The 14,015-nt window shown below is 36.3% G+C and overlaps 4 protein-coding genes across 8 annotated transcripts in view; 3 read left to right on the top strand and 1 right to left on the bottom strand.

The window, feature by feature from the left end:
* Window positions 1-2,656: 2,656 nt before the first annotated feature.
* Window positions 2,657-3,703, top strand: LOC131430795 (DNA replication complex GINS protein SLD5). Its single transcript, XM_058596006.1, has 2 exons — window positions 2,657-2,910; window positions 2,977-3,703. The coding sequence occupies exons 1-2, from the start codon at window positions 2,794-2,796 to the stop codon at window positions 3,550-3,552; spliced, it is 693 nt and encodes a 230-aa protein (XP_058451989.1). The 5' UTR covers window positions 2,657-2,793; the 3' UTR covers window positions 3,553-3,703.
* LOC131430791 (cilium assembly protein DZIP1L) lies at window positions 3,704-6,333 on the top strand. Of its 3 annotated transcripts, none has more exons than XM_058596000.1 (3): window positions 3,704-3,853; window positions 3,905-4,655; window positions 4,718-6,333. In XM_058596000.1, the coding sequence occupies exons 1-3, from the start codon at window positions 3,745-3,747 to the stop codon at window positions 6,306-6,308; spliced, it is 2,451 nt and encodes an 816-aa protein (XP_058451983.1). In that variant the 5' UTR covers window positions 3,704-3,744; the 3' UTR covers window positions 6,309-6,333. The 3 variants fall into 3 exon arrangements, with proteins under 3 accessions (XP_058451983.1, XP_058451984.1, XP_058451982.1); XM_058596001.1 differs by having other exon boundaries at window positions 3,704-4,655; window positions 4,718-5,753; window positions 5,822-5,958; XM_058595999.1 differs by having other exon boundaries at window positions 3,704-4,655.
* Window positions 6,334-6,351: 18 nt separating this feature from the next.
* Window positions 6,352-7,340, bottom strand: LOC131430796 (uncharacterized). 2 transcript variants are annotated; one of them, XM_058596008.1, is made up of 4 exons: window positions 7,197-7,337; window positions 6,963-7,131; window positions 6,776-6,911; window positions 6,352-6,717 (listed from the first exon to the last, which is right to left on the bottom strand). In XM_058596008.1, the coding sequence occupies exons 2-4, from the start codon at window positions 7,098-7,100 to the stop codon at window positions 6,398-6,400; spliced, it is 594 nt and encodes a 197-aa protein (XP_058451991.1). In that variant the 5' UTR covers window positions 7,101-7,131; window positions 7,197-7,337; the 3' UTR covers window positions 6,352-6,397. The 2 variants fall into 2 exon arrangements, with proteins under 2 accessions (XP_058451991.1, XP_058451990.1); XM_058596007.1 differs by having other exon boundaries at window positions 6,963-7,340.
* A 5,980-nt stretch (window positions 7,341-13,320) lies between these two features.
* The window catches only part of LOC131431134 (YLP motif-containing protein 1-like), a 36,832-nt gene continuing 36,137 nt past the window's right edge, over window positions 13,321-14,015 (top strand). The window contains exons 1-2 of one of the 2 annotated variants that reach the window (XM_058596648.1): window positions 13,321-13,483; window positions 13,558-13,978. In XM_058596648.1, coding sequence (XP_058452631.1) covers window positions 13,564-13,978 — 415 coding nt within the window. In that variant the 5' untranslated portion in view covers window positions 13,321-13,483; window positions 13,558-13,563. The remainder of the gene's footprint in view (window positions 13,484-13,557; window positions 13,979-14,015) is intronic. The other variant, XM_058596649.1, reaches the window with a different exon arrangement.

Genomic DNA, 14,015 nt, shown 5'->3' with positions numbered 1-14,015 from the left:
CTAATCACATAAATAGTATTTTCATTTTTTATGATTGGTTCGAGCAAAAAAGTGAGCTCTTGAGCTTGATTCAAAGAAAAAAAAAATCCTTTCCGTTATGATCTATTCTCGATACATTACGGTTCTCTGAAATATATGTTAAGGGGCTGTCCACGCCGCAAGGGGTGACTGCTTTGCCATATTTCCTGGAAAAATCTCCACAATAAATGTTTACATTCTATAGGAAAACGTGTATTTGTTGATGTAAAAGCTTCTTCTTGTAAATTCGGAAATGAATTATGCAGGAAATTATTTCTATTGTGATCAGCAAAAGTGCACGGAGGAGCGAGTAAATTAGCGAAATTAATAAATTTTGCCTAATATGAGTAAAAAAGAAGAAGATGCCTTCAAACGGTTTAACTTAAATTATGCACTGACAATTTTTTCAGTAATTTGATTTTCTAGCATTGATAATAGTATATCATAAGAATTTCACTTATCTGATTCTGATGCAGTTTATTCAATTGTACTCCATTTGAAAAAGGGCGGGAGATCAATGATTTCAGACGTAGATCATGTCATTTCTTATCTTGATCATATGTGATTTTCCTCCACCAACATCAAAGCTTATCGAATCATCCAATGATTGAACTTACATAAATCAAGAATCATTTTATCATCGATATTGATCGATGTGATTTAAAATTCACTGATCAAGCTCAAAGCTCTTGGTATTACATTCCTGTAGTGGAATTTGACCTTCTGTTTCAAAAGACTTCGCAGCCGATTCAGAGTGTACAGAACCATTGCATGGCTGGTACTACGATTCTACTGACACTACGAATCCTTCCAGGTCGGGGCTCTAACATACGACAACTGAATTGTAAGACCAGCGCCTTATCCATTAAACCGAAAAAAAAGCGTGACGTCTTTTATGGACAGCCTTTAACGAAAATCATATAATTTGCAGTATTATTTTCTGAATTATTTTGACTGTCTTATGGTAATCGAAAATTTCTGATCCGAAATTACTCGTTCGTATTTTTGCCTATAAGGAAAGCATGAGACCGCGCACAAGACAACATTTGTGAAAAATTATAGAATGCAATACACACTTTTTTTTCTTCTACAAATGGCTAATAGCCATCTGTCAGCATTCAGATTGAAGACGAATTTCTGACGAACTAGGATCATTCGAGTATTAGTTTCTACATCGACGAAAGAGAAAACATTTTTTTACAATTACTTCTATAACTGGGTCTCTGTGTGTGCCGCGTCATCCTGAATTCTTCAAAGTAAATATTGACAGATTGATTATTAGTAATTCAGATAAAACGATGGTCAACAGTGGCGTATCTATCATATTATAATTATCAGAAAAAAAAACACGAGAAATCATAAGACAATTTATTCAAATCTCCAACGCTTAACGCAATTAATTTTTACTTGGTTCATAAGTGAACTTTTCTGTGCTTTTTCTGCAGTGTACCGAACCATTGCCCCGCATAGCGTTTTGGCTACCTGGGCAGCCATGGCCACCAGAAGGCTACCAAAATTGATTCAGTTACGGTTGTCAAATCCAATTTGACAAAACAAAGTCGCCTGTATCCAAGTTAGCCGAGCGTTTTCATCTTCTCACCTTCGCTGAAAATGTCAAAGATTTCAATGTGGAAAAATCCTGGTGGATACGGTTGTATCGTTTGAGTTGTATTCCTGGCAGCGGTGAGGCAGCCGGTTACCAGAATGTCTGCCAGCCATATTTTTCCAGCTGGCAGCGTTTAGTCAGCCGTCTGGCAGCCATGCGTATGCGGGGCAGTACACTGATATTAATCGACAGTTTGGACTAAAAGCGGCCCTCATACGAGACAATATTATTGTATTATTACAATATTATTATATGTATTATACAATATTATTGTATTATTGACAATATTGGAGTATTGACAATGCTTTTGATTGTGTAATGAAAACTTCATCGGATTGACGACAATATTGTCAAAATTTGTCAATATTTGAAGCTCCAAAAGCTTGATTTTTTCGAAAAATGCGAACTCAAGTTATTGGACAATTGGATTGACTGTATTGACAATACATTGGATTGACAATAATTTTGTCACGGGTAAGGGTCGCTAAAGTGTTTTGCATTAATTTTTTACCTCGACATTTTAATTGCAAATGTAAAAAATCTAAAATCTCATTCAAATGAAAGCACATCAAAACATTTAGATAGTACAATAGAATTCTTTCAACCAAACAAAATATGAATTCCTAATGTATTACACCTTATATTCAATCAGCTTTACACTTACGGTCGATTTGTCAAACGAGTACAAATAAATTGATTTAAAAAAAAACTAGATTTAAACTGATTTAGAATCTGTCATTTAAATATCACCAATTAGATATCAGATTTCAAATAATTTGATGCACATAGTTTACTTCATTCAAGTTATCTGGTTGAGTTTTCAATGTGAAAATCTTGTTTACGTCATCGCCTCTCTTTTAATCAGTTTAGTTCGGTTTAGTTTGATGATCCGCAAGTCCATTGTCTGGAAATACCTCTTAGGACCGATATGAACACACTTGATCTCTTGAAGAGTCTAGAGAATATTGAATATGAATATTAAAAAAAGTGTTGAATTTTAGCAGTGTACTGATTATATTTGCTTAATAATCGATTAATCGATTAAAGCAAAAATGCACAAAGATTAAGCGGCGCGAGCATTTTAATAGAATCGAATTAGGTTTGTTTATATTTTTGGATTAGTAGGTATGCATGATATTTTTTAGCTTAAGTTACTGGAAACGGTACCAATGGCACAGTCAGACTTCAATCAAGATGATGACCGGTTAGTGGCACAGATGGTAGCCTTAGGGGAAGAGGATAACCATGATGACACCGATGAGGAAATCCCGATGACATCCAAACAGGTATATAATTGGTCAATAAATTGTTAGAAGTATAGTGCATCCTGTACATATGAAAATAATTTTCAGGTACTGGATACATTGCAGCGAGCCTGGATCAATGAAAAATTTGCCGTTCAAATTCTGCCATATGAGGATGCTATCGTGGACATGGTAATGAGTCAGCTGGTTTATATGGAAGAGAATTTAGCCAACACAAATAAAAATGAAATGTTATATATAGCGCATCGAATGGAAGTCGAACGGATTAGGTACGTTTTGGCTAGCTACCATCGGTGTAGATTGCAGAAAATTGAAGAATATGCGTTTCATATACTTGAAGAGGAATCTAAGCGCTCGATAGACAAGAAGAGATTGTCCTCAGGAGAGTTGCAGTTTGCGACAGATTTCTACAAAGGCGTCGAAACTCATTTCTATCAGCTTGCGGTTAGACATATGCCTCAGAATCATCAGGATGATGAACAAGTGCGGAAAGTTGTCCCGAATATAGACAGCTATGTGTTTATTCGGGCTAAGGAGAACGTAGCTGAATTTTCGATCAGCGCCGAGCATGATACAATAAACATTGCCGCGGGCTCAATTCATATGTTCAAGTATCGCGATGTAGAACCATTGGTGCTAGAAGGGATAGTAGAATTATTATAGTGTTAGAATATGGTTAGGCATTTAGGTTAAATTGCACGTGGTAAGACTAGTACTGCAGTTATTAGCGTATCTGATCAATACCATGGCAACGAATTGTTTGGCTCGATTTTGTATGTTTGCATTGAATAAATACAAATAAAAATAAGCGTTATGATGGTAAATTAATTGTGTTGATTTTTTTTTCTAAGAGAGATGTCAATGGCTCACAAATGGAATCACAATTTTCCCAAAATTGCCCGTGAAGCAGGTTTTACAATTAGGGAACTTTCTACAGGACAATGTATTGATTGGAGATTCATTGGTAGGTTTCAACAAAAAGCCATACACTTATATAATAAAAAACATATCGCAGCATCGATCGAGCCATACGCAGTAGTTTCGGAAAAGGATTACGAAAAGTTAGACGAGTTCATTCCGCACATTTCGCAAGTTTCCATCGGATCAGTGCTCCAGAATCGAATATTGGACCCTGCGATTGGAAAATACTTTATTTTAGCTCAATTCAGCATTCAATACTTGATGTTTTGTAAGCAGTTCCTTGATGAGACCATTACAGAAATAAGAAATACAGCTCAGGATGTTCAAAAGGAGAACAATCGTCTGGAAAAAACATGCCGAAAAAAGAATGAAGAGTTGATAGCGTTGCATCGAAAATTGCAAAAAATGGAAGAACATCCTACTCAACAAATTGTTTATCCATGTTCGAAATGTACAAAAAATTTTATAAGTTTAGAGCTTCTCAATGCTCACATTACTCGAAAGCATGTTGATGTTCGTACTGTCCCAAGTGAAGTGAAATCTTGCTCCGATCGCAAGCTATCTGAAACAGACACTAATCTAATCAACACCATCAAATTAGAATTAGAAGTTAAACAACTCAAGGAACGGCTAAATGCAGCGGAGAAAAATTTAATGGATCAACGTAAAAAAGAGTATATTTGCCATAGTTGCAACCATGAGGAACGAACAAGTGACATAAAACAATACGATAGGTACCGACCACATCGTGAGCGTCTCAATGTTGGTATTCAAACCAATCTGGACGATTTAAAAGATGTAAATGAAAAGGAAGTACAGACTAATCGTACCGATAATGTAGCAAGGTAAGAATTGTTTTGTTAAAACTTTCAATTGAAATCTTACATTAAGAAAAATATATTTCAAGAATACCAACATGTGATACATCATCTCCAATGCAGCAACAGTTATTACCGAATGATTACATATCTAAATCTAGTCTTGAAACAATCTTAAACGATCAAAAACAAGAGTTTGAATGCTGGAAGATTCAGGAACGCCAACAATTCAATCAAGAGATTGAAAACATTCGTCAGAACATAACCGAAGTGTTACGGGAGCTGGATCAACGAGATATTATGAATCCTCCAGCTTTATTGTCGAAGCCTTCGTTGGTTATTGACGATCAGAATCAAGTTTTTGATAACATATGGAAGCAACGATTTCATGAACTTGAACGAATGTATCAGAAAAGTCAACAACAGGTGCGTGAAACAGTGGAAAATATCGAGTTGGTTTACGAGGAAAAAATCAAGCAGTTTGAAATGATGATTCAGCAAAGTTCATCGTCAGTTAAAAAGGTAGAATCGTCCACAAATACTTCAAACCAATGTCAAAAGATTGCGAACCCCTCAGAAAATAATATACATGTTGTATTACCAGAACCTAGTAACTCAGACACGTTAGTTTCTTTTTCGGAAAAGTCCGAAGAAGGCGAAATAGTTGGAGTAACGGAAAGCAAATCTAATAATACATATCTTGAAGAATCGGTATCTGATGAAGAAATAAGGGAACTAGAATCATCAAATAAAGTATTGTTAAGTGAGGTTTTGAGTCCACATGCTATAAATTCGAATAATATCAACAAACATCAAAAAGCTCCCGTTTCACCAAAAAAATTGATATTAAGTATTTTCAAGAGTCGTCTCAAAGGAATAGGAATAGATTCCAAATGTAAATTATTACTGAAAGAAGATCTCGATGCCGCATCATTTGCTCTAGCAGAACGTCGAGACGCCAACAAGAAGAAAAACCGAAATTATTTTGTTGTACGAAATCAATTGGTCGCCAAAGTGGATCAGTTAGCGAGAAACAAAATCGAGAATTCGATGGAACCGTTTTCGAAAGTAAACTCCGCCAAACATCCAACAGATAATGAGAAACGAGAGCCCTTTGGTCCGATTGTAAAATCAAATACCAAAACGCGATCAAATGTGACTAGAAAATCATTCATTGAAATTCTTCCCAACAGGCTCAAGTTTATTCCTGATCAACAACTGGCATTTGGCCCTAGTTCTCCAACGAATCCATTCAAAGTAAAATCTGTGCACGATTCGTCCATGTTGGCAGAGGCTCCCGAAGTTAAGCTCATTGGCGAAGATATAATAACAGTTCAAGCAGAGATCAATACGGCGCCCGATACGTTTGATAACAGTCTTGAGTATGAGCGGAATTTAGAACGATTACTCGAGACACCAGTGAAGCGAATTCAAACACCACCCAAAATAGTCGTCGCTCAGGAATACAAGCATGAGCAGGCTGAATCTGAGCAAAACAACATTTCCAGTCTATTGCAACCGAGACCAGTTCCTAAAAAGAGAGTATTCTTCAATTTGGAAAGCCAAGCATCGAATGGGCCGAATTTGGTTGTACAACCGCTGTCTTCAACCGTTATAGAAGTACACAAACCAGAAGAAGATTCTGACTGGAATATCAGTAGTTTTGAAGATGAAAAATAGTTACATGATTATAAAATCAGCAAAGTTAAACCACGAAACAACATTATTCTTATTGACGCAATTTATTTACAGCCTATATCTTTCCGCCATTATTTCCGCCTTCTATTGCGAACCTGAGTCCAACCAGGTTCCGTGTCCTCTTCTAAAAAGTCTGAGGTAGATCCATGGGTACTTGGTGTTGAACTCGAGCCAAGTGCTCCAATCATTGCTAAGGGTTCCATATCTTGATCTTGGTAGTCCATTTCTTCGTCTTCGCTACCACTGCTATCATCCAATGTACGGGCTTGAATTCGATTACCTGATTTGATCCAAATTTCACATGGTCCCAATCGAGATAATTCCGTTTTCACTTGTTCGATTTTGTTCTCTTTCAATAAACATAGATATCGGATCAAAATTTCGCTAATTTCTGAAATAAGTTAGAAACAAATTCGATACTGTTCAGTTTATTCAACCCAAACAATTACCATCAATAGACTCATCTTCACAGATAGTTTCAAATTCTTGGTCCATGATCTCCTCTAGAACTTCTCTTAAATCATGCGAGTCGATTTTGTTTTCTGTACAGAAACAAGTAATATAATCTATGATCTCGATAGCAGTCTGAAAACAGATTCATGAAACAATTGTTGGTTATAAATGCCGTTGACTTACGTTCACCCCCAAGGATCCACCCATTCCATGTTCTACTGCGAGTCGAAGTGCCGTCCACCGATTGAAAATATTCTCTACTACTTCTTTGAAGTGTCCCTGTAGCTGAACTAGGGATGGTTGTATAATAATATTTGCCATCTGTTGATCTTGTATAACTACTTCAATATGCCTGAATTGGTTTTAACAACTTTAATAAAAATTAAATATTCATATTCAGCGTGGATTCTCACTAACAGACTGTAAACAAACGTGCCAACATAGTAAGGGATGCCAGAATAAATATTGATGTTTTTTGTAAAATTGGACAAAGATTATGCCGTTTTCGCTTGATGCCAAACCTAACCCAGTTTCCACCCTAACTGCTGTCAAACCGTTTGTTTGAAGCTAGTTTTAACGTCGTTGAACTGAAAATCGAGTCAGCTTCGAACCTGGTTGTTATATCAGGATTGCTTAGTGCGAAATCAACAAAGTTTTGTGAAAAGTTTTTGTTTGTTGAAACTACCCTGAGTCAGTTTCAGTTTTCTTAAGCGAAAACGACATTAATAATCTATAGCGGCCAGAGATGCCATTTTCACAAATTTGTCTGTATTATACAGATTTTTTTCCTACGCGTACAGAATACAGATTTGATACAGATTTTATAAATTTAATACGGATTTCACAAGAAGCAAAATAAAAAGTTTTTCGTATGAGCAATCTACTAGTATTTGATTGCAGTGCCGAGAAGCAATGTCTTGGCATTACATTCATTTTGTGGAATTTGACCTTTCTGTTCCAACAGACAGATGGAAAGAATGATTACTCATTGAATCTACCATTCTACAGCCATAATGTGTTGGCATAACATCTTTAAACAGCATTTTATTGTTTAAATTTAATTTTATTAGTGAATACAGATAAATACAGATTTTTAATAGAGAGTAATACAGATTTCCTATGAAAATATCTGGCATCTCTGAAAGCGGCCCTTACACCAGAGCTGCCAACTATTTTTTTCAAAAATCTCTTTGGCGAAACAATCAATCTGTACAGGACTGGTTTTGCGAGCAAAAAGGAAAACAAAAAGGTCGCTCCATCTGGTTTAACCCTATGGAACCAAACAAAGAACTGAAATTATCGGTATTTTTATTATAAATACCGATAAGTCGATATAGTTGGCAGCGCTGTCTTAAACGATCATTAACAATATAATTACTAAAAAGTAATGTCATTTTTAATAAGCGTGTAAGGGCAGTAATGATCCATACAAATTTGGAATGTTATTACTTTAGTAATCATCAAAAATGACATAATTAATTCTCTTGTAGGGGCCGTTTATGGATATTTGATAATCTAAGCAATATGACAAAGGTCTAAAAATTCGCTAAATTGTGCAGCATGGAAAAGATGTTTATGCCCCGTTTACACTTCTGCTGGCTGCCAGCATGCTGGTGTCAGTGTACTGCCCTCTTAGGAAAAAACGTTCAACTGTGGTCCAATGATCCAAAGTATTAGACCAACGAAGGACCACCGTTGAACGTTTTTTTCCTCAGAGGGCAGTACACTGACACCAGCATGCTGGCAGCCAGCAGAAGTGTAAACGGGGCATTAGCGCTCGTTAGAAATCCGCAAAATTGTTGAAAAATATGTGAAAATGGCATCACTATACTGAACATAAATCGGCGTTTGATTGTCAACCAGCGCTGCCAACTATACCGATTTCTCGATATTTATACCGATTTTTGGACTCGATACAGGAATACAGATATGCGCTCTCAAAATACCGATATTTCTATTTTCATACAGATATATACCGATTTTTAGTTTTTGTGTTGGATTCCATAAGGATAATCCAGTTGGTCGCAAAATCAGTTTCTTCTCTGACAGCACTGTTGTCAACACGCATCGAAAAAAAATGCTTTGAAGTTTTCGGTAATAATATTTGAAAAGGTACGAATATATTTTAAACGTTAACAAATTCAGTTGTTTTCTAAAGTAGTGCGAAACTTTTGTTGACAGCAACATCGATGAATGTTTTGAATTAGGTTTCAATTCCTATTTAGTAATTATCATATGTTTATTCATGTAAATCATTATTACTTCTAAATTTTACAAGAAATCAAGAATCGTAGTAGGATGAGAAATGAAGTTGGGGTACTGTGAGATGAGCACTCTTACCAGCCGCTACCTAATTTTGGGTCAAAACCTACCCAAAATCAACTAAAGCGCATCTCCCAAATTTTAGGTAACGAATGATGACCTTAACATTTAGGTAAATGCAAGTCGTTTGACATAAAATCGTTTATGAAACTCTATAACACCTAATGGAACTGTCTTCTATTCTACTTGGTTCATAAGTTCATAGCTTACGAAACTTTATATGCATTTTCCGCAGTGTATGATTTTGAGTCAAAAATGTTTTTACATCAGTGTAAGATTGAAAGTTTGTTAGGTGGGCCAAAATATACGAAGTGTCCAAAACTCACTCTCACAATCCTGGTTCCTGAAGGAAAATAATTAAGGAACTGAATTCAGTTCGAGAATCTGGTTCCCTCATGCAGGTTTTGAATTTAGTTCTGGAATGAATCCTGAAGTTGAATCTAAAAATTCATTGCTCAAACTAAATTTAGGTATAATATTTTGGGTTAGAGTATAATTTCAAAATTCAGGTTCGGAGCTCAGATCTAAAATTCATACATTGAATTTTGTTCTAGAACTTTGATGTTGAATTTCTAAATCAGACTTCGTATCAGAGGGATTCGAATTCCCCCTCACCATCATGTGCAGCCAATGGCGTATCGAGGAAATTTGGTGCCCGAGGAAAAATATGTTTTGCGTCCCCATCGTTGGTTTTGTGACCTTTTTTCAGCCTGGAATCCGGAGAGATCGCTTGGATGAGTAAAAAATGATCTCAAGGATGGTTTATCGCTCCACTAAAAACTTTGCGCCCGAGGTGAATGCCCCCTTTTGCCCTTCTCTAGATACGCTACTGTGTGCAGCGAAAACAGACAAGGACAATGCGCGGATTATTAGAAGATGAGCGAATATTTTATGTCTTCATTATAGTTACGTGAAAAGTTATGTGAATATTTTCCACCCTAATTTCCAATAAAATTTTAATGGACCGGCATTTAGAAGCTGTTTAAAGCTTAATCCAGTAAGAATTACGTGTTTTACAGATAAAATGTAGCGGGTGTTTATGTCACATTTACCTAGTAGGATTTGTAATAATTGGTAAAAACCATATATAATTAAAACGTATTTCCCATAATATTGTGACATTAAGTCATGAAAATCTTCTATGAAAATTCTATAAGAATCTTATTTCATACTGCCTAGGGTAACAGATATATTTTGGAAATTTCATATATTTTGGCCCACCTAACAAACTTTATGGATTTATCGATGTTAAGTAACCCATGTTGCATCAATTTGAAGCTAATCACAATAAATTACTTATTGCGGAAGGGTTTTTTTTATAGATATTACAACATTTGGTGGATATTTTGACAAAGTGGACCAAAATAAAATCAATCCTAAAGTGGGCCAAAATACTTCTGTTACCCTATGAGAAACACGAGAGTCCTAATTTTAAAATTTAGATCTGACGCGATTATATGCAAGACTTGAGAGTGAAATTAGCACAATTCGATGTCAACATTTCAAAAGGGCATAAAACAATTGGCAGATTCTTTCGTTCGGCACGTCAGAAAAGACATTGCACTCCGTTGCAAAACAAAAAGTGTTCTGTAAGTAGCAGAAACTTTACGTCTGCTTAGCGGTTCAAATTGAACTGCCGAGTTTAGCACTAAGCAGTTCAATTTGAACTGCTCTGCATTGATGAGTCAAAGACGAAACGTGAAAATAATAAGATTCTATTTGTTTACTTTCTCTTTTGACTATATCTACGTTATTATACGAATCTTCGTTGTATATTTAGTACTGTTAGAAACATGGGAATATTGTCTTTCATTCTATACGAATATTTTGAAAGTGAAAATTAAGGAGATATTAACAAAAGAGAAAGTAAACAAAGAGAAACTCTCATTGGTTTATGTGACCTTATGAAATGTTGACGTCGAATTCAAAACGGTTTTTGTCGGTCATAACTTAGGCACAGATACCCACATTATCAGATCCGAATGGAATCCGAATCAATTCCGAATCGGCGAGAAATTTTCATTCGGAATTCCATGTGGAAATCATGTGGAATTCCGAATCAATTCCAACTCCAGTGCAACAACCGATTCCGAATGAATTTCGCCTACAACCGGTTGATTCGGAAATCATTCGGAATTGAGTGAGAAGATGCGGACTCAAATCAGCTGTTTTTCAAAGAAGGACGTATCTTACAAAAATAAACAAATCGAGGATCTCTCTCCTACCAATAAATGCTTCAAAATCCTACAATTTTGTCTAAAAATTCGTATTCTACAAAAATTTCAATCTTGGTAATACCAAGAACTATAAAAGGCGAAACTGTCATTCCATTTGTTTACGCAAGTTTCGCCCTCCGTGTTCCATGCCAACAAACAGGGCGATACTTCAATTGCTGGTAAGGAAGGGCGAAACTTTTTATTTTCTTTATTTTAGATAGTTACCGAACCTTTTATTACTGGAAATAGTAAAAGAGACAATAAAACTACTCACAGATTTGTCTTAGTAGCGAAAACCAGTCAATTTCATGAAAAATGCGCAAGGGCGTATCTTTATAATTCACACAGGAAGTATAAAAGTAAACAAATCGAAAAAGGGCGAAACTCTTTTTATGTTGATTTATTCAATGAATATAGAAGGAAAGTGGTAACATTTGCGTGCCTTTTGAAAATAAACTAACAATTCATCGACTAATCATAAATTGATCAGAGAATATACGATAATTTCTAAACACGATTTGAAACCGAAGTCGAAACATTCATCGATGATTTTCTCCATTTGCTGTCAATGTTAGATTCGCCGTTCTTTGAAAAACAGCTGAAATGTCATTTCGTCTTTTTCTTCTTCTTTCCCGATTTTGCACGTTTTCGTGCTAATTTTCAGTTTATTTTTAAACGAAAACATTATATAACTGAATATAAAAATTTAAATCTTCATGTTTTTCGGATATACAGAACTAGTAAATAATCAGTTCTTCTCGAGGGGGACGACACTAAAAAACTGCACTTCGCTTCGATTAGGCTTTTTCACGCTGCATACGATTATGCACACTTTCCTTCTCTTTGCTACACATAGTAACGGTTGAATATGGATCGATCGTCTTTTCTTGGATTTTGGCTGGTTAAAAACATAATCATGGAGATATGATGTATCGTAATAGGCCATGAAACCTGAAAGTTGCAAATGTCACATGAAGATGCCAGATGCAGACAGTTCGGAGAGTTGTGAACTATCGTCCTGTAAAATCAGTTTTGTTATATTCTGGTGCATAGCGAACCCACACACCGAGAGCGTATGCTTCGGATTATCTGCCATATCCTGTCGGAATGTTGGCCATTCTCGTTTAATATCTGCGTCATTTTCCACAATTTCTATATTCAACTCGAACCAAAAATTATTCCGAATTTCATCTACATCGTACACTGTAGAGTTTCTCTTGTAGAGACGTTCCATTGTCTGATTTTTTTAACGTCTGCGATATCTGAGATATCTTCGGGTAAACCTTCAAAGGGCTACAATAAATTGAAATATATTCCATCTTCATGCTCCCAGCTACTAAGAGAACAAATTTTCAATGTTTCATTTACCAATCTGTTGACGAATCAATGTTGACGCTCAGTGAATGTCAAGACCAGTAACAGAAACTTTTTAAGAGATCATATGTTCTTTGACTTTCTTTTACACGGTTAGAAACGCTTTCAAACGGATCGATCTAGATGTTTGAATAGATGTAGTTTTTTTCGCTTTCCATTGACTTTTTGTATTTTATTTGAAAAAACCAGATCTGTCGTCCCCCTCGGTTCTTCTTAGAATTCCAACTTAAACTGTTGAAATTCGCTGGAAATTAACAAAACGGGCTACCTTAGTCAGCATCATCCATTCCTCTAGCTGGAGTGTAGTGAAATGGCTTGAGTCGCCTAAATTTTACACTAACACATTCATAAAATGAGCGAATATTCAATGACATTTATAATGTCACTGTCAATCAGGTTGATCGAGCAGCCAACTCAGGCGAAAATTCTAGCACTGAACCGATCGAGCACTAAAAAATCATGCAGTCGAGTAAGAATTCATTGCTCATTCCGTCATTTCGATAATGTGGGTATTAACAAATTGATATCGACGATTAATATAATTTGTCGAAAAATTACCTGGCATCCCTGGAACCGATGTCACGTCGCCGACATTGCCTATACTTCATCTAGACACACTGTCAGTTTGATAGTGTAAAACAAAATGGATAATGTTGGAAAGTAATGCTGTGAAGTGGAAAAAGTGAAGATACTATATGTAAAAGTGTTCTTACCTGGGTAAATTGCGCTGCAATTGCAACTTTATAATCGTTGCATCTGATTTTTACTTAGTTTTGGATAAAAAAGTAGACTGTAAGCGAGAAAAGTGATTTTTTCTTGAAGTCTGAGGTACCTTATTTCTTTCATTTTTCTTTCTGTTGAATTAGACAAAAATGTCGTGGCCAAGCGGTTGGCAAATGCAGCCAAGCTATGCTGGTTATACAACTGGTGTACAACCGCAAGCCGCTCCCATGGCTACAACTGCGATTCCAAACTCATATACAGCAATGGCACCGGATCAATACGCGCAGTGGCAACAATGGCAGCAATACCAACAGCAGTACGCACAATGGCATGCACAATACGGCGAACAATATGCTCGTCAGATGGGCAAACCGCTACCAGCCGTTGCGGCTCCTATGCCAATGACTGCAATGGGCATGCCGACCAACGTACCTCCACCGGCAATTGTCCCAACACAGATGGCACCGGTGATGCCTTTAATGACGACTGCTCCACCTATTCCAATTGGTGCTGCTCCTCCACCACCGTCGGAACCACATCCGGATACATTGTCTGCCGGTCAGGGTAAGATAGATCAGTCTGAAATGTAAATAGCACAATA

This window comes from Malaya genurostris, chromosome 2 (genome assembly GCF_030247185.1).
Source record: "Malaya genurostris strain Urasoe2022 chromosome 2, Malgen_1.1, whole genome shotgun sequence".
In the NCBI taxonomy this organism is placed as follows: domain Eukaryota; kingdom Metazoa; phylum Arthropoda; class Insecta; order Diptera; family Culicidae; genus Malaya; species Malaya genurostris.
Note: the sequence above shows the minus strand (reverse complement) of the source record. Positions and strands in the feature narration are given on the sequence as shown.